Source organism: Fulmarus glacialis, unplaced genomic scaffold (assembly GCF_000690835.1).
Source record: "Fulmarus glacialis isolate BGI_N327 unplaced genomic scaffold, ASM69083v1 scaffold9169, whole genome shotgun sequence".
NCBI classification, from domain to species: domain Eukaryota; kingdom Metazoa; phylum Chordata; class Aves; order Procellariiformes; family Procellariidae; genus Fulmarus; species Fulmarus glacialis.
Window position 1 is genome coordinate 47,615 of NW_009233860.1, and position 21,339 is coordinate 68,953.

Genomic DNA, 21,339 nt, shown 5'->3' on the forward strand with positions numbered 1-21,339 from the left:
TCTCATTTATACAGGAAAAAAAAAAATTAAGATTTGTCTATTTGGATGTAGAAACATATTCAAAACCTTTCTTCGTCCTCACTTGTATTTTTGAGATGCTGTAATAACTGTTCCTAACACTTTTCTTTTGCTCTTGCTGCAATCATCTTTGAGTTTGCTCCTGTTGAAGGAAGACCAAGACTTTGCTTTCCGTTTCTGACTTCACAATACATGTGAAAGGGCCATGCAAGAAGACAGACTTTCAACACCCTCATTGCCTCAGAATATTTCAGCTCTTTTGCATTTAAGCAAAGAGTGATTTCAGAACCCAGGGAATTCCTACTGGAGAGAAAGCCACTATTCTCATGCTTTAAGGTAAGGCTCAGTATGTCAGAAATTTAACATGGGCTCTGTAGCCCACATTTTCTTTACAGTCTAATTTGATTTTACTAATGTGAACACTTAGCACCAGAAACCGATTAAAAGGAAGGTATAACAGACTTAAGTGTGTGCAGAGACATAGACACAGAGCAATCTTCACTTTGCTTCTGCTCTTGAAAGTGGTCTTATTGGTCAACTTTCATAAATTATGTTCCTTTTTTTCCAGCTTACTTATGGGAGAGATCCCAGAACAGATTTAAAGGGGTGAAGCTGACTGTTAACTGCAGCGTATTAGCTCCGCACAAGACAGCACGCCATTTCTATATAAACAACATCACATTCTCTTAATAGCTTATCACAGCATTCAGATTTAGAACAGGCAGGGCAAAGACAAACAGGTAACAAAGCAGGTTGTTAAAGATACTAAAATTACTCTGAAAGAGTATTGATAGTCAGAAGAATTTCCAATTTAAAAACCAATGTAGGTATCACAGATTTTTTAAAGCACTACAAATACCTACTATTGAGGAGAATTGTGAATTTACACTTTCTAATTGAAACCTTCCCTCTCCTAACTACTCTAGCATAGTGTCTCTCAACCTGGATGAATAAGCAAATGGATTTTCTTGTTTTTCATTCCATGGGCACTAAGATTTTACCCATATATACAAGCTTTGTAGCCATATATACAAGCTTAGCTGCCCGTAATATCAGAAGGCTGCTTAGTATCCGTAAGTTATTCATATAATATACAATTTTATCCGTAACACTCTTACATTTATTGTTATCTGTTTTGCATTTAGTCTTTCTTTATATAAAAATAAGCACTTCAGAATAGGTCAGAAGCCTTCCTGTTGATCATTACAAAGCAACAGATGCATAACGCCACCTTGTGACAGTACTTCAACAATACACCGAACATCCACTGCTCCCATACAGTGACCTTCAAACTGCTGTCCATAGACTCTTAAGAGTATAGCCTATTTCCAAAATCCATGATGCAGACTTAAGAAAGCAGGTTCACATATACACTACGTAGAAGTCTTCGTATTTGAAAATATTAAAAGGGTCTGTTTTATTTCCATGGAGAAATATTTTGAAGTTTGTAAGTGAAGGAGGTACTAGTAGAGCATAGAAAGAATATTTATATACTCTAGATAAAAACACGAACAATGATAGCTGACAGGTGCATGGCTTATATTATAGTATGTTATGCGTGCATCTGGAAAATACATCTGAAGCTGTAAGAGTCACTTTTAAGCCTCTGACATGATTTTTCCCTTTTGAGGAAAGGGTTTTTTAAAAAGTGCTAACACACTATTTAAAGTGGTAACAGTTTTTTAGAACTGCTACTGCTTTAATAAGCAATTCAAGTGAAGAAGATGATTTGTTTTTTCATAGAAAATATTACTACAAATTGTAGTAGCAGCAGTTTTTAATTTACCAAAAACTGGCATCTATTAGCAACAGAACATACACAAAAAATATCTTTGTTTATACAAATAAAATTAGGTTCTGAATATTCACAAAGTAACATAACAGAGCAACATTTTTCTTCACATTGATATTCAAAGTTAGTTAGATCAGTTGTGATATAAAAACCCTGTATAATATTTAGTCAAGCACCATGGCAGACAGTGCATTAAGATCTCTCATGAATGGATGATCAGCTAGTATTTGATCAATCTTCTGTCTTTGCTCATAATCAGGAAAAATTTTTATTAGGGCTTCTCTTAGCTGTACTGTTTCTGAGGCAGATCTCTGTGGTGGAATTGCTAGACAAGCCTGTATGTTTGTTTCCAGTGGAAGCCATGTTGATGAACGATCACCATGTACTCTGTTTTTAGGCTGTCGACTGCTACTGGTTGGTTTGGGGACTGGCACGAAGACAGGTGTCTCAGAAGAATATTGTCCAGTGCTCTGTAAAGTCTTTTGTGCTGACCGAAAATCTCTATGGAACAAAATAAAAATTTTGATTAAATTAAGGTAAAGGAGATGCTAGCTGTCTCTGTACAAACATAGAAAAGAAAAATGCGTATAACTCCTCTACTTCACTGCTGCTCAGCTAGTTACTGGTCGGAATCAAATGATGAGCATTTTTTCAAAGTGAAACAAAACGGTAGGTGTAACAGTTTTCAGTTTGATTCTGGCACGACTAATTATCTAGGACTAGTTCCAATATGCTGTGAGTACTTGGCAGAATACAGCAACAGTCAAAGCTTATTTTATGGAAGTATCAACATCAGTATTATTGAGCTAAATGGATAAAAAGATACATTGAACACATGTATGCTGACTCAGAACATGTGAAAATACTGACAGACCAAAGGGGCCTCCAGATGCTCCACAAGACTATTTCTCATCTACTTTTGGTCATGACTGTGAGCTGTGCTCACATTTAGATAAAGGCCTTGTTTCCCTCATATGATATCCTTAATGGGGCAATGAAATTTTTCAGCAATTTCAGGATCTGAATATTCTTCCTTAATTATTGAGATTTCATTTCAGACTTTGAAAAGTTGTTGCTACTCTAAACTGCTAGCACTACAGAATTTAGGGCCAAGCCTACTTCAGATGGCTCCAGATAACACAGAAATGTGAACTGGAACTCATGTTACAGTCCATTCTCCTACCACCTAGGGAAACAGTACGTAAATTAGAGAGCTCTATTTTAAAAGTATTTAGGTTACGACACCTCCCACTATTCAACACGGAAAGGCTCCCTAATTGCTCGAGATCCTTCTAGTTTCTGATCCTATTCCTGGTGCCATTTATGCTTTCTGCATCATTTAACTCAAGCAGAAAAGCGTCAGGGAAGGAACAAAATTAACTCTTTACACTGGCACCTTTTCTCTGTCTTTAAAAAACCTGACCACACACCCCCAAAAACTAAAGCCTAGCTCCAGTTCCAAGTTTACAGACAGGAAACCAAGCTCTTCCAGAGTCTTCTCAAAAGAGTGTCTTTCCATTTCTACAATCATCACAGTCACCTCTCAGAACACACACTGTTTTCACTTTATTTTTCTCGAACACAGGCAGCTAAAACACAGTGTTCCAAATGACATATCGTAAGGGTTTTATATCAGAGCTTGAATACTTTCTTAAGTGTTTCTTACTGGAGTTCTAGAACTGCACTTGCTTTTTTCATGTCGATGTTACATGATTATTTTCAAATCAACCTGTGACCTACTGGAGTATACATGTCTCACTTTCATGAATTGTTTCCAATAGCTGAGATTCCTGCTTTTTCTTTGTATTAATCCTCAAGTATAGCTTGCCTTTTGTATTGCTAATTTTATTTACCTCACTTGTTTCTAAAAGCTCTCTCAATACTCCTCACTATCGTTAGCATTTATAATTCCTAAGCTGGTGAAAGAAGAACAAAGAGCAGCTTATTTTCTTGTGCAAAAGAGCAAACCCATTCTCAAGTCTTGGCAGTTAATGCAAAGTAAATTCATACTTCGAATAGATGCACATTTAAAAAGTACAATGATCTTAACAGAACAATATATGTTTAATTAATATTTAAAATTATGAATCAAATACAAATGCATTTAATAACAATGCCTCTCAAAGATAATTTTATTAACAGTACAGTACCCTCAAGTGTGAAGTGAAATGCCTCTCCCATGACAAAGAATATGAGTGCAGAGTGTTTCTTTTGTAGCACCTATTGTGCCACTAGAAGTAATCAACCAAGGTGTTTTAAATAACATCACTGTAATTAACAGGATACCAGGCTACCACATACCCAAACCACTGGCAGCTTTGTGCAATGTTAACACAGTTTGGACCACCTTTGTATGAAAGCCACCACAATCAAATCTCAGAGGAAGTTATTGTCTTACTTATCTTAGTTCTGAGAGAGATCTTGATTAGATGCAAATGTCACCAGCAGTTTCTGAACAGACTGAAGTAACAGGAAAAACATGTTTTTGTTAAGCTACTACATCCTGCAGTGTTCTTGCTTAATTTTACTGTACCTTTACTATACAGACCTAAAGAAGTGTTCAAGTGAACCAGGAAAACAGTTTATTTCACATTTGAAATTGTAACTGTCTCAAACAAAAGTGAGAACAGTGCTTGTACCTAGAACAGCCTTCACTTCGAAGGAAGTCATCTAATCTAGGTCCATTTCTTCCCAAAGGATCATCAGGAACCATAAATATGTCACCAGCAAAAGTGTACTGGAGCAACCTGCAAGAGAGTTCTTTCAATATTATTTACTAACAATGTATTACACCCTCGCTGCCCTTCACCTCTGTAGCATAGGACAAGTTGCATTAGAGCAGACACTTCACACCACATCAGGAGTCACTGAAACTTAACTACTAACCCTTTTTAGATACAACCAGCATTCACTGTCAAAATAATTTAATGGGAGCTTATGTGAACTGTTCCCATTGCACTGCAGAACACTGAGCTTTTTTTTTTTTATTTTTTGTTTTTGACAGCAAGTGTTGGATGACTGCAAATTTTTGCAGAGACCAGGGTGGAATTTTCTAGGAGATTAGAGAAGATTTTCTGATTGTTCAAACTTCTCTTCCTTGTAAGGATCTTCAACCACGTAGCTAAAATGCGTATGTTATCAGAAAGCCACACAACTAGCAAACATAGCATTAGCTGTTTACAATTAAGACACACAGAAGCTTTTTTTCTGGAATCATTTTGAGACAGAGGGAAATCTGCATTAAAGGAAACAAGTTCAACTAAAATTTGTCTGCAAGGAGAGAATTTGGTATAGTGGAATTTCCCCAGAAGTAAAACTAATAGCAGATGTTAACACAAGCTCTTAAAAAACCACAGACTCAGAATGACGTGCTAAGTATTCTTGCTAAAGTTCTATAGGAGAACAAAACCTGACTTGGGTAGAATTCACTCAAGAAATAGCGTAAATACCTACATGATTAGCCAACATCAATTCCATGTTCTCCCAGCTATATTGTGAGAACCCAAGACCGTTTTCAATTATTTATTTCATTAGACCTATATAGACCCCAGTCACTGCAGTAGGTGTACCCTCAGAAGATGTCAGGGAGACTGAGAGATTAGTGGGAAATTTGGGCAATAGAAGATCATACCTTAATAGTAAAATGACCCGATTTAACTGGAGGGGGGAAAACCAAACCAAACGAACTAAAAAAAGAAACCAGTTGCACAGGAGAAACTATAATTCACAGAGAATCCACAAGCTGAAGCAGGGATATTTGATAGCTAAGTGAACTCACCTAAACCGAAAGGACACACAACAATTGCAGGGCTATGGCTACAGGGATATGTTGCAAGTATTCATTATTTTGTTTAGCTATGGCGATTTGTTGTACTGCAGTAAAGAGTGATTGATTCTGAAACCTTGAAAGTGACACTGTATGTCTGCATCAGCTATCATGTCTCCCTGAAGAAATGAAATGTCAAACAAGAAAGCCTGTGAGAATGGACCACAAAGTGTGTACTCTAACAGGATCTAACATCGAGCTTCAGAAGTGATACAGCTTGGCTGCCACACCAAGCTCCTATTTATGTGAGCAATTAACAGACTTACATTAGAGAATATATGAATAATAGGGACATTAGACTACTCAACACACCATTACAAGGCCACGAATCAAAGTGGTGAAACAAATACAGTACTTGGTTGGGCTCTACCAGAATTGCATGACAGATGAATTAAAAATAAAAATCCCACATGAAGGTAGAGTGCCTACAACTGTAAGGACAGACATCCTTTTAAGCTTTCATAGAAATTGAGTAATTACCTTTTTTGAATAATTTCTCTCCAGGCAAGTGATTCTGTCACAAATTCTCTGAAGTTGTCATTAGTCACAATAACACCTCCAGTTTTATCAGCAAGATGTAATAAAAACCTGTAAAATTCATTTCAAAGACTGTTAAGATAGTCTGCTTTGCTGAAAATTGTCCAAAGATCCAGAAAAGTAAACATTTCACCATCCAAGAGTAATCTATTCGCATGAAAACATGCACTTTGATTACCAGAGAATTACTATGTTTTGATCCACCGTGTAACTTTAAACAACGTTTTAGGTAGCATGCATTTATTTAGTGCAGCAGAGCCTTCATGGGAGGCTTTTTCCCAATAGAAAAACGCCACAAGCAAAACCCACCAAAGCCCATGGGATTATCAGATTCTGAAATATTCGGAGAGGTAAATGGTTTGCTTTACAAAAGAGTGCAGTATTTATTACACATTCCAACAGAAACTTATTTCCATATACTTGTTTGCTTAGCATTAATATCCGTGTTCTGCAAGACAGTGTTATGCATGTTAGTTGTTTGCTCTGCCAATGCTTGTAAACAAAGAGCGCTGCTACCATTTTGCTGTAAAATAAATTATGACAAGTTAACTACTCATTTATTAAGAAAATCCCATGGTTTTTTTTACCTGTCTGAAAACAAGCTTTTTGCCATTTGAAACTATTTTAGCAAAGAGATAATGTATGGTGTTTTTTTAAAGAAATGTGTACACTTTTGACGAAAGCATAGATATGTTAGCACAACACTCATTTCCACAATAATCTCAACTGTAAATACGGCACCTACATAGCATTTTATATGAAATGCTGGATGTATATAAAATATTAGTGTGTAAACAACTCCAACTTGGCTCCCTTCTACTTTTTTTTTTCTACAACATTATTATATAAGAGATCAGAGTTGCTATATTTTAACAAGGAAGATAATTAAGTGTACTCTACTTTATATATCTCTTGCGTATCAAGTTGTGCAATCAGGTACATGACTGTGCAATCTAACAAAAACAGGCATGCCCATGATGCAAAAACCTGACAATTTTGTAGTCAGAAAAATAAAGTATGAATGATTATTAGTAGGAACGAAGAAACCGAAATCCACTGAACTGTAGCAAGCTGCAAAACAATTTCAAAGCTGCAAACTCTCATCCATGCAGAATTAAAAAAGCTGGTTGTGGAAAAAAACTTAAGCAGCATGCGCTTTTAACCATGTCTCAAGACTGAGAAAATTTGGCAATAGCTATGTAAGCACTAGGAAACCTCCCCAACACCCAACAAAAAAACCTAAAGCTTGCTGTTGTTCACTGAAAGATGATCCCCACATTTTGAAGTTGAACTTTGGTGCTTAAATTAACTTGGAAATTTACTAGCCCACACATTGCTACAAATACACTGCTCCAAATACACATCTATGTCCATTTGCCACAATGGCATCAAGAAAAAAAAACGGAAAAAAATAGTACCTGATCAGATTCATGCTAGTGCTCCCCAAACATAAAAGACAATTCCGGTACAGACTGATGATCAGGAAAGCATAAAAACATTACTAAAAGACTAATTTCTTTCTCAATGCAAGTGATGACATTTGAAATGGATTAACTTTTTTTTTTTTGTTAAAATTGCCATGAAAATTTGCCATTTTCCATGTATTTCTAAAAAGAGTATCTACAATATTATTAGAGAATTATGTATAAAAATGTTTCTTAGGACAGTAAAATAATGTAACAGAGCTCAGTCTTAAGTTAGATGCATGGCGCTCTGTCTAGACAGGTTGAAGAACTAGCTAATACTACTGCTTATTAAGTATTAAGCTTTTACAACCATTAGTCAGATGTTCAAAAAGACTTTAAAACTATGTATATTCCGTACCTGTCATCATGAGCAGCAATTCTTGCTCCTAAAACCATCCTTGCAGGAGTTAAAGACAATATTCCAACATCCTGGAGCTGTGTTAAGAAATCCTGCTCTGTTAAAACATGAAACAACTGTTCTTAAAAACAAAAGCTTTCTTGTAAGCTATTTATAGATTTGACAATTAGTCTGAGATATAATTAGCAGAGAAAATAGGCTATTTTTGTACCTATTAATCTACAGAAATGACATACTGATAGCTGACGAATTGCTAAGATTATAAAAATGGGGAAGAAGAGGTTGAAACTAGAAATTAAAGAGCAAACAAAACCCAAACAAACCAAAAAGACCTTCACTTAATGGCACATCAGTTAACCTAAACAGCATTTCAGTGTCTCTCACATCGTATACAGAAACCCAATTACTCATGCTGAGCAGCCAAGACTGCTCATGCTTAACATTTATGAAGAATTCCTTCTCCATTCATTCTTCACAGAAGTAGCCAAAGAAATAGTTACAGTTTAGTTTAATAAAGAAAACATTAGTAAACTATTTCCCTCACCTGTAATGGAAGGATCACGTCTTGTTCTCCACTGTGGAACGAACACGGTAATATTTCTGTGGCCACGTTTCCAAAAGTAGTCAACAGCTATTGCAATTCCTCGACAGGAGAAGAATTTCCTTAGACCATGACTAGGGGTGAAAGAAGGAGAAGGGAGATTAAATTCACTAGAGTTTTACTACTATGAATACAAAGAAAATGGAACAAAACGTTGCAAACTGAAGCTGGAAGTTACACATACAGCCTCACCAAAATAAAAGGTAGATGGATGTTATAGATGAGGAATCTTATAAATGGAAAGGGATCTTCAGCAGAAGAAGAGAATAGAAACATCACTTTGCAACTTTATTGCTCAGTCCCCTTTCAGTTTCGTGGGCACAACGATATTTGAGTAATTAGAAGTAGGTTTAGCTTTAAAAAGAGGCCAATAGTGATGGTGTCCTGGTTTCGGCTGAGATAGAGTTAATTTTCTTCCTAGTAGCTGGTATAGTGCTGTGTTTTGGGTTTAGGATGAAAATAATGTTGATAACACACTGATGTTTTAGTTGTTGCTGAGCAGTGCTTACACAGAGTCAAGGACTTTTCAGCTTCTCATACTGCCCTGCCAGCAAGGAGGCTGGAGGTGCACAAGAAGTTGGGAGGGGACACAGCCAGGACAGCTGACCCAAACTGGCCAAAGGGGTATTCCATACCATATGATGTCATGCTGAACAAAAAACTGGGGGGAGTTGGCCGGGGGGGTGCAGCTGCCGCTCAGGAACTGGCTGGGCATCGGTCAGTGTGTGGTGAGCAACTGCACTGTGCATCCCTTGTTTTGTATATTCTTTTGTCACTATTATTATTTTCCCTTCTTTTTCTGTCCTATTAAATTGTCCTTATTTCAATTCATGAATTTTACCTTTTTTCCGATTCTTTCCCCCATCCCACTGCGGGGGGAGTAAGCAAATGGTTGTGTGGTTTTTAGCTGCCTGCCAGGTTAAACCACAACAGATGGTTTCCGAAATCTATTGATTATAGATTTAAATGATCATAATCCAATATTGTGGTAGTTTCAAATAAAGTCCCACGCAAAATAGAACACCTTTGGTTCAACTGGTTCCCAAGGATTACATCTGAGAAGTCCTCTGATAATCTAAGATATTAGGGCTTCCTCTCCCTTCATTTCAACAATCTGAGCTACCGTTTTCAAGCAAAATAATGAAATTTATTTGAAGAAACACTTTCAAAACACTGTATTTTAGTGGCAATCTATTTTTTTTTCCCCATTTTAAAATATAAGATGTTTATTACCTGTTTTTGCAACTCAATTAAGTGACTTTCCAGAAAAATCACCAACTGCCCAATATAAGTGATATAAAGATTGGAGGTGATGACCTTGTGAAGTCCCTCTCAATCTAAATTATCCCAATGATCCTATACGCCCGTTTAACACATGGTGGGAAGTCCTCCTTTAGCAATTAACTGTCTAACCAGATTCTGGGAACTGAGCTTCAGGAGAATAATGGAAGAAGAATCTTAAAATAAAGCACAGAAGAGAGAACCAAAAATACCTCTAGAATAAGTTCCCACAAAACACCTATTAGCACCTTACATAAAGCTAAATCCAGTTTTCATTCAGAAACTTTTCCCCTGGCATTTTCATAGACTAGAGGCTACACTTAGACAAAACAAAGATATATTTAGTTAGAAAAGACACTTATACCGATTCAGAACTGATGGCATGAACAGGCAAAGCACTTCTTACAAAGTAGTATATACTCTATGTTTTGAGTTAGATGTTAAATCACTACAAAGTGCTTCTCATAACAATAAGCGATCAAGTGGTATTCGTATTTTAAACCAGTCTCCTAATTAATGTGCAACTGTGTATGATAAGCCTAATAGTAAGCCTTATTAGTTTTGAATGAAATCTTACCTTTAAAACCCTCGTTTAACCTACCAGGAAATCTTCTGAACAGAGAGTTCTTTAAAACACGTCCGTGGAAATATTTTACAGTGAAACTCAGCCTTTAGTAGCATTCATGTATCCTTCTCCCATTTTGTAAGCTCATTTTAAAATAAATGTATCAAAATATAAATTATTAAGTTCTCTGAATTTGGAGAGGAATGTTTTATGTAGAAGTGCAGAAAAATTGAACTATAAAAGGCAAAAAATCTGACTTATTAACAGAGTTTCTGGAGAAAAAAAAAATCCTATGCCACACTTGCCCTAATAAAATTAAGTGCTCTTTATGTCAAGAGCAGTCAAATAAAGGAATGCAACTGTCACAGAGGAGCTACCCCTCGCAAACCTTCTAGGCCATAAACTTAAAATGCAGTCATCATCCCCCTGCTTTAAGTTAGATATCCTCTTTAACAAACTGGAATACTCTGTTAAATATTTGTATTAATGGCTCTCGATTAGAATTCAAGAGATGCAGAGGTCTCAATGTTCATGTTGGAAATTATGCCTTCTCTATTTGTCCATTCTCCTGTTTTAGAGCTTTAAACTACACAGAGTACTCTCTGTTTTTTAAATGTTTTGAAGCCTAGAACAGCAGCTCTTGATTTGTCCTGTATGATCACAAACTCCTGCTCTGTAGCAACTTAACAAAAAAAAAAGCATGCAAATAGAAGCAATATATTTAACTTATTATCAAATAACCTGTAGAATTAAGGTGACCTATAATATGAATAAATATGCCACTGCTAGATAAACAGAAATAGAAATGCTTTATTTGAGTGAGGTAAACATCTGGAGGACAGCAAATTACCACAGCAAGGTGGTCTTTTCAAAACATCCATCTCAAAGACTGCATCCGTTCCCTAATTGCTATTGTAAATACTGGTTTTGGCTGTCCCAGTTCTTTAAAAACCTGTGAAGACCCTACAAAGGTATTTCTGAAGTTAACCAAGAGATCATAAGCAGCAGGTTGCTTTCTAGGACGTGTAACATTTCCCCTTTGGTTTTGTAACTAAATTAGGGAAAGTACATATCATTATTTACAAATAATTCTAGCAAGATATAATTCCATCCAATTATTCTTTCATTCTAAGTTTCTTTCACATTTTAATAAAATTTAATTTAAAACTACCCAACAACTATCTGGATATTTCAGTCTGCCCTGAAGGGCCTGTTTTCAGCACACAAAAAGAGGCAATTTTTAAAAATCCTTGTTAGCAGTTAGAGTAAACTCTGGGCTTTCTCTCATTCAACAAGCACACCGAAAGTACAGCTAGCATTAATAGACCAATGTGCCATTTTCACTAGGCTGCACACGTCAAGAGGAAAAATTCTTCAGCTTCTTGCAGTCTTTCAGAGTTAAGACACAAGGCAAGTGTAGTGATTTGGAAGCCCATACAGCCTTAGTCCAAGCATGTGGGCAATGCATTAATATCCCGCCCCGCCCAAAAAACACATGACACTCAGGGGTCAAAAAACCCTCCAACATAGTCATGGAAGCAGATGTCCATAATCTCAAGGTACTGAGAAGTAAAACTGAAAGCAATTCAAAGCAAAACTGAAAACAATTATTCACTTTCTAAGATGGAAGAAAATAATGAGCCAGAAGGAAGCTGCAGAATACCTACACTAAAAAACCCTCAGGCCCCCATGCATTGATTATTTAGTAGGACATTTAAATACCTCAATGGTTCTGCTGTTTTGAGGCAGTTCTCTGTCCTTTTCTTTTCATAAGCAGAGTTTTCATTTGGCTAAGCAGCAGGCGGCAGATGTTCTATAACTGTGTTTGGGGACTGTATGTCAGTGGTACCCAGCTACTTTGCCCTACTCTAATGTGGTGTGTGCGCACCCCAGCTACTGGGCAAGACAATCCATTGGGGTGCACGAAGGAAATATTAGAACTTCAGTAATGCACATATATAGTTGATAAATATACATATATTGGCAGTGCACGTTCAAAGATTTTTTTACTTATAGGGGCGTGTCGTGGTTTAACCCCAGCCAGCAACTAAGCACCACGCAGCCGCTCGCTCACTCCCCCGCAGTGGGGTGGGGGAGAGAATCAGAAGAGTAAAAGTGAGAAAACTCATGGGTTGAGATAAAGACAGTTTAATTGGCAAAGCAAAAGCTGTGCGCACAAGCAAAGCAAAACAAGGAGTTCATTCACTACTTCCTATTGGCAGGCAGGTGTTCAGCCATGTCCAGGAAAGCAGGGCTCCATCACGCGTAATGGTTACTTGAAAGACAAACGCCATCACTCCAAACGTTCCCCCTTCCTTCTTCTTCCCCCAGCTTTATATGCTGAGCATGACGTCATATGGTATGGAATATCCCTTTGGTCAGTTGGGGTCACTGTCCCAGCCGTGTCCCCTCCCAACTTCTCGTGCACCCCTAGCCTACTTGCTAGTGGGGTGGGGTGAGAGGCAGAGAAGGCCTTGACTCTGTGTAAGCACTGCTCAGCAATAACGAAAACATCCCTGTGTTATCAACACTGTTTCCAGCACAAATCCAAAACACAGCCCCATACTAGCTACTATGAAGAAAATTAACTCTACCCCAGCCAAAACCAGCACAGGGTCCTCAATCAAAAAAAGTTAGGAGACCACTGCCTACAGTAGTCTTGCAGCCATCAGAGATAAGCAGATGTTTATTCACCATCTTTTAATAATTTGTTTCAGATGTATTTAGTTGTTCCTAAAAAAAAAAGAAAAAAAAAAAGACACAAAACCCCATAAATGACATACGTAGATGAAAAAAATCTCTCCATATTAAAAAAACAAATAGACAAAGATGATGTGGTGTATTTGTTATTTTCTACATGACCCCAACAATTTGCATTTCTCTTCCACTAATTCTCTTCCACGTTTGGGAAACCATTTTTAAAAAGTTCAAGGTAGCTTATGACTCAGTTGTGACTTGCACTTTTACATCACTATTTTCTAAATAACAGAGTCTGAAGTATGAGGAAATAAGTTTGCTTTAAAAACTATTTACTGTAACAAAACACTGTACTTGAATTAAAGCAGTGTCAAGAGTTATGTATCATGTCAGGCTTCCCCTTTGAAGTTAGTAATACAGAAAAAATGACAGAAAACCTTAATCTATTAATTAAATTAATTCTCCAGTGAATGACCTGAAAAGTTTTACAGTTGCCAGTCATAAGGGACTAGCTCTGGGCTCTTTAACCTGGGAAAATCAATTTAAGGATGATCATCACCTTCTTCAATTAATGATCACTTGGTAGGAAAGGTTACACATTAAGAAATCTGCCGACATTCCTTCTCATAAACAGAAGTTGTTACTTAGATTTACTTTTGATGCCTCATCTGTGCTATAGAGACTTTCTGGACTAACTGCAAACATTTCTATATTACTAGGTCCTTGGTCCTTAAACTGCATTTGAAGCTAATCATATTTAAAAATGTATGTTTTGTTGAATGGAAAAAAATAGTGATCGAGCAGGAACACATGCAAATACGTAAGAGGCCTGTCAAAAAAACAGGCAAAGTGAGATATATTTTTATATGAATTAAGTTTAAAACACGAGCAGAAATATTTCTGAATGAACTATATGTCTAGGAATTTCAAGGTATCATCTGGTAGTCCACATAACTTATCAGCAAATACCAAGGTATCAAAATAGAAATCATCAGGCTAGGACTGTACATAAAGGGAAGAAGTTAAGATTGATTCCCCAATTTGCTAAAATAGTATTAACAGTTCTACTAGCACTTCACAAAAATAACAACAGAATTTACTATTTCTGTTCTCAAGCAAAATTCATATGTATTACAGAGAAAAGGGAGTTAAAGTATTTATTATGCCTAACAATTGAGGAAGTTTTGCTATTCTGTGAATTTTGGTGAAATATTTAGGAGCTACAGTAGATATTTCATAACCACGAAAGAACAATATCTAAGGGCATCTTTATCTATCTCTATGAAACTAGAAGCATACATCCATTTTTTTCCCCATTAACACAACTGTGTGTACATGCACGTGCAGATCTGTGTTTACATTGTTACTTCTGGGAAACTGTATCAGCTGTCAACTGTCTGAAACATTAAATTCATTTTAGGACAGACTTCGACATTATTTTCTTATGGTACATAACATTGTAATTTTTTTTCCTGGAAAAGTTTACTTTCTTCTCCTAAACAGCATTTAAGCCCATTCTTTTGGGAAGCATATGATACATGTATATTAACCAGTCAGATGTGTTTTTCTCAGCCTAAGATCATCCTACAGACTTCATGGAATCACTGGTAGTGATTCTATTCAAGAGTTAGTTACAACTAAATACAAGATAATATAGCTGATATGAGGCTCTTCAGGACTTCCGATCTCTAGGATTAAAATGCATATTTTAAAATAGTTTAAGTCTTTAAGAAACACTTAAATAGCCTAACCTTTTCCCACTTTGGTGATACAGATGATCTTTTTCAGAATTACTATTGTTTTGCTTAAAGTACTCCATTTTCGTTCTGGCATCATGGTTTCAAAATGAAAACTAATTTCTGTACTTGGAAGGGTTTATGCATGTTCAGCAGAGGAACTCTGAATGCACCAAAAAAAATCTTAAATAGCAAGTTCTCATAGTAAGTTTACTCTTACTTATTGTTACATTGACGAGTGGAGCAGAACAGTCAGTCAGTTTGTTCTTAAAAACTACCACTTCCTCATTAAGAAGAAATACTGCATTTGTCATTGCTTTCATATTCCAAAACTACAAAAAAGCCCCATAGCAAACACTGACGAAACCTTTTGACATGCATGCTTGCCAAAATTACTTAGTATAAAAAGAACAAATCCAAGTCTCTTCTTGACTAGAGAACAGCAATCAAATCAAGGATAGTTCTGATGAGAAAAATGTTAAAATGAACCAATTGAAGCACAAAATTTTAAAGAGATTCAGGTTCTAACTGATTTTTGCTAGTCCAGTTAGTTATTACAAACTTAAAAAAAAGAAAATAAAAAAAGAAAATTGTAATTGGCAACGTCCTCCAAAGTTGTCTACAATAGAAACATTGGAGAAAAAAAAAAAAGGGAATTAGAAGATATTTACAATAATGGAAAATCCCGGCATCATAGTCAATGAAAGGGATTTCTTGATCTCTTCAGTATTAACTGTCCCCATTTCAAAGAGTTTGTTTGCATGGTGCCTTGTCAGCCAATCTATTAAAATTATCCAACAGCCTTATAATTGTCTACTATCATTTGCATACATTCTTTCAGGTATCAGGAGGAATAGGAGACGAGGTGTGCACACACATACACATGGTTCCCTGTTCCGCAAGTTTTATGGAGGGGGATAGAATATTTTTGTTGCAAAAAGTAACAGGACCCAAGAACTAATGTGTAATGTTGTTAAAGGACAAATACGTTACTACTATATAAGAACCTCCACTTTAAAATTACAAGACGCTAAGAGCGGAAGTAAAAAAACAAAACATTTTTGAGTTGATGGTAACTCAAATTCTTTGTTAGGTGCGTGCAAAGCAAATTAAGTATCATGCATAAAATTGCTTGCAACAGAGCAGAGCTCACTGAAATTACTTCTGACTGAAGTGTTACATTGAGCTGAAGCACTGATAATTCAAAGAAGGTTGCTCTGAAATGGCACAAATCGGGTTTGAAATTTGACCATTGCCTAGTAAGAAATGCTGTAGAATTAATTCACTTTTCATTTTGAAACATCCTGTTATCAAAAAGGATCTCATCTACCTCTAACATATATCTAGTTTTAGTTTCCATTGCCTATTCTGTTCAAGTTTGTTCAGATTATGTCAGTATTTGGGCTTCATAAATCTGAGCTACCTGTTTTTACAAATTTGCAAATTTCTACCAGAGCAGGAAAGCTAAGTCTTAAAAGGCTTTACAGAAAATATTTTCCAGAGTATTGCAATTACCAACCAATTTTTAAGTCAAAATCAAGGATTTTCCTTATTCTATTTTAACCAGTTATTGCATTTGTTCAACTTCAGGCTATGTAATTTTTTTAAACCAGAAGTAAATTCTACAAGAATGGTTTCATGATAGAATATCCCACAACCACACTGTCCTAGCTGGATTTGTGTGCTGCAGTAAGTGTCATATAGTGTACCTGCTAAAAACTTCTGAATTTCTTTCTATGCACAGTATCTCAACAAAGAAGAATAACTCCAAACAAGTCAGTCACAAAAATGAATGCTGTCACTACACGGAGAATAAAAACTATCAATTGCTATGTGTTGGAAATTAAAATGGCTACTGTCAATCTCACGTAATTTTTCATTATCAAGCCTTACCATAATCAGCCATTACCAGTAGCTGAAAAACCTTGCTGTGTACATGGACTGTTGGTCACCAAAAAGCTAGCTAGCAAAAACTTTACACATGCCACAGCAATCTCTTAGTCCCTACTACATTTGAAAGTTCATTGAACTTTTAATAAAGAGATAGCTGAAAAGAACAATACTTACGAAATTGCAACATTGCTTCCATCAATAATGATATGTTTTAAATATGGTTTCCCAGGTTCATTTTTCAACTCCAGTCTGTACGGCTTTTTCAGAGATTCCAAAAATCTTTGGACTCCAGTAACTGAAGGATCAGGATGACGCCTGTGTGGTCCCACTGTCTCTCTATCAGGATTTGAAGGATGTATTTGTGAAGACAATACCTGCTCTGGGATAGGATTTTCAGAATTTGAGGTCTGAGAAAGGCGTTGGTTGAGAGATCTCGCTTGAGAAGAAGAGCTGCAGTGTCCTAATTGGTCCTCAAAAACAGGATGACTATTCTGTACAGTTGAGGGCCCTGCAGATTTTTGCTGAACTGCAGTTTTAGTCTTAGTTGAGATACGCTGCACATTTGAGCTTCCTCTGGCTACAAAATCAACATCTTTTAAAGCTCCAGCTTGTACAGTGCCAAAAGTTACACCACCATCAGATTCGGTATCACTTGACCTTGAACTGTGATTCTTACCAGGGCAATAAATGTCTCTTTGTTTATAGCATGTAGCTGAATTTTTACTGGAAGGAGAAGCAGGTTTGCATACCAACATATGCATTTTATCTTCTGTGTCAACTTGCACGCTTGGTGAATCTCTTATTTTGTGATATTCATTTTTTGTCTCCTTTGAAGTATGACTGGATTTAAGTGGACTTTTATTGTTAGAAATGCCTTTGTCTTCTAGCTTTTGTGAATTATTTGCATTACTTCCTAAAGGAGGATTCTTAGTTGTAGGCTTTTGAGATGACTGTTCATGTTCTTTTTGAAATTTTAAATTTTCCTTTTCAATTTCTTCTAGCAATGTTAATGGTTCCACAGACTGTCCTAGGATACCAATAACTTTTTCTACAATATTTTGGGAATATCCCATTGTTCTGAAAAAGTTCACAAGAATCTTATATTCCATTTCCTCACTGATATCATCACCTTCTTTAAGGCAATAACTGGGATCATCTGATTCATTGCAGCTATCCGAAAGCACATCAATAACTGCATCGCTGTCTGAAGGATTACTGTGTGAAGCAGATTTCACTTCCTGATCATTTTCCAAAGAGAATTGCTTTTTAGGGAGCCTTTCCTCATCATCAGAAGATCTTCTTTTACATGACTGCCTTTCTTTAGGCACCACTGCCTCTAACAGAGGCACAATATTTATGGGAACAAAACTTGTTTCAGGAGCATCAGAAAACACAGTGTCCATTTGCTTTGTAAGCTCAGTTACAGGTGTCCCAGCATTGTTTCTTGCTTCCTCACCACCTACTCTTCCATCTCTGTTCGTAGAGATTACTTTGGAGGCTCTGTTTTGTAAAAGCTCTATCGGGCTTTCAGAATCTGTAAGATCTATGATATCGCTCTCCACTTCACAACATTCAGTTTGTGTGAGAGATAGGAGCTCTCTTTTTAGTGAGCTAGGCAAAATCAGTAAATCCATTGTATATTTATCTGCATGTGCTTCCACAAATTGTCTGAATTGTTTTTTAATCTCTGGTTCATTGTCGCTTAATAAGCTTTCATTATTCTCAAAAAGCTTCACAAACTGCTGAACATGACTTTGAGCCATAACAACAGCTTCTGCACCCCCCTTAATACTGAGCAATCCTATTTCCAGCACTGTTATATCAGCACAGGTATCCTGAATAAGACTGTTGAGGAACAGGCTCTGTGCACCAACAAAGATGCAGTGCATGTCCTTTGGGTAGTACTCCTTTTCTTCTAGTTCAGGTTCACAGAGTCCCTTAATATACTCCTAGAAGGAGAAAAAGACAGCAGAGTGAATATTTGTGAAAAGCTAATATATAAAATTAGTTTTGGTTAGGTCAGTAATGGACAAGTACATTAGAAAATAAAGCCAACTTAGCATAAGAAATGTGATAAAGTAAATGCTGCCAGTAAACTGGCTAATAGAGATAAAATACAGATATCTGAAGTGATTTTTAAATAGATCCACATTCTCTGGTCAAAGAGAACATACACTTCATGAACATACATCTTGCACTAGAGAATTCTACCCAGTCTGTAAAACTGAACTTCTAAAAACAGTTTCTAAAGAAAATTTCCAAAGGCTCATCACAGCAGTAGCTATCCTACATTTTTAAATAGCTATTATGCGTTACTTATTCTGTACTTACTACTAATGAATCAAGGACATTGATCCTGTGGCATGGCACAACATAACTAGTAGCCACAGTATATCCATTAAAAGATACCCGATAGAAAAAAAAATATGCTAAAACCAAACAAATGACAAATCCACTATCTGGACTCTGATAGATTCCCTTATTAACCAATAAAACATTTGTATTTTAAAACTACAACTGCCAGAGCACCTTACAATGGGCATATAACACTAAAGAAAATTACACCCAAAAAGCTCAACAGCAAGCCATCTTTCCACATGAGGCTTTGAAACTCAGTATTTTGAAAAAGCAGATGATACTGACAAATGACTGAGAAAACTCCAGGCTCCAGCTAGGTCTGTGTTCGAGAAATCCAGGTTTTTAGCAGATTTTTTTTTGGGGGGGGGGGGTCTCTTTCTGTGCTCAAAATTCTGTAATGTAGTGAAACCAGTTTCTAAGCTGCAGCCAATGTATTTGCAGACTCCCAAGTATACCAAATTTTATGATCTATCTTTACTCTCAGAAATTAAACTCCTCTTTTAAATGAAACTGAAAACCAATACAACGTAATGAATAACATAACACCACTTCCTATCATCTCTTGTGTTACATCACCACAGGTATCAAGGCAGGCTGCTTCAAGACCATATCGCACAAACTCCTTCTGCAACAAAATCGACAGGATTACTTTTCATGCCTTAGTCATCATATGACTGCTTTTGCAGGGCAACAGGACAATAACATAATTAGAAAAAAGGATATTCAAAATCTGGGAACTTTTTTTTTTTCCATTTACTAAACAGCACTGAAGAATGAATACATCGCATGTGACTGATGAATTAAAACACAAATTGCTATCACAACACCTTTTAAAGGGAGACAATAAAAATGTGCAATTGTTCGTACTTTCTAGTCAATAATCCTCCAGACAGGGTCTGAAAACTGCTCTACATTTAAGGGAAGACACACCTCCCATACCCTTTAAAGTATCTGGAGTAGGAAATATTTTGTATGTTATTAGGAAAAGCAGCAATTAGCAAATGGAAATCTTGTGCAATTTGTTTCAGGCTTTAATTTTCTGTAAAAAAGAAAGTTGTACTGCAGCTACCCGGAGAAGAAGAATAGCTGTTTATGCTACCTGTAATGGTTTCTGGAGTCTCTGAGCCCAAATATACAAGCAAACTGGTTTAGAGTCAATTTCAGAGTCAAATAATTCAAAAACCTCAACATTCATAGTATTTTCCTTATAAGTTTTAGGCATTACACAGTTAAGGAATCGAGTTTTTGAAAGTGGACTGCCAAGTCTGTGAATTAAGTCACAAAATACATGCTACAGATCCCCACTAACATATACGTGTATTTAAACAAACAAACAGACACAAACGCCCACATAGCGGGATTTTGGTTTTGAAAGCTACCTTCAGCCCAGCTAGGGCTCCCACTACCGTTCTCAATCACATGATTCAAACAGCTATAGTTGCCAGGTCCACTATGAGTAATACTAATTTCGTCATTACTGCTGAGCTCCCCCAAAGGTTACTTGTACAGAGATTTAACAAGATAGTTCTGTGAAGATACTTCACAGCAACTAGTGTCGCAGCCAGAGACACAATCAGCCTAGACAGCTCTCTTTTAACTTGTTTAGTGTTCGGTTAAAAAGAAAGCAAACAGACTGGTGAAGCGGTCTGGATCTGCCAACTTTTACACTAAGGAAATCTTACCTCTGTTAAGCTGTTAGTGAGAGCTTTGCTAATAAGCTACTAAATGCCACAGAATAAGTTAAGTCTGTAAAGCAATTGCGAAACAACATCACCCAACCAACTCCGAAGAATTTCTTGACTTGGGGAACAAAAAGGAGAGCGATACATTTTAATCGCGCTTTACAACAAAACTTGGCCCGCTCTCGCAGGTGCTACAAGCCCTCACGCAGCCGCAGGCAGCCGGCACCGGTGTTTCACAACGCGGTGGCCGTGCCGCGCTCTGCAGCACCCGTGAACTTTGCGCCTCTCAGCTGAACTGTTTCTCTTTATTCTCCACCCTATGTCAACACCACCGGAGACACCCTGGCACCTGGAACACACCTATTTGCCAAGGCAGGACCGTTTCTGTTTCCTCGTGAAGCGCTGACTTCTTCCCCACCCTTTCTTCCTCCTACCCGCCCGCAGCGGCCCCGAGCCGTGCGCCGGGGGAGAGGGGCCTTTCCGTACGCGACCGCGGCCCCGGTCTCCGCCCGGGTGACCGAGGCCCCAG

The 21,339-nt window shown here is 37.0% G+C and overlaps 1 protein-coding gene across 1 annotated transcript; it reads right to left on the minus strand.

The window, feature by feature from the left end:
* Nucleotides 1-1,777: 1,777 nt before the first annotated feature.
* Nucleotides 1,778-18,719, minus strand: N4BP1 (NEDD4 binding protein 1; the record flags this gene model as incomplete). Its single annotated transcript, XM_009585460.1, has 6 exons — nucleotides 1,778-2,311; nucleotides 4,450-4,557; nucleotides 6,117-6,224; nucleotides 7,998-8,094; nucleotides 8,542-8,672; nucleotides 16,945-18,719. Coding segments are annotated over 6 exons (2,556 nt in total), but the record flags the coding sequence as incomplete, so codon positions are not given.
* Nucleotides 18,720-21,339: the final 2,620 nt, after the last annotated feature.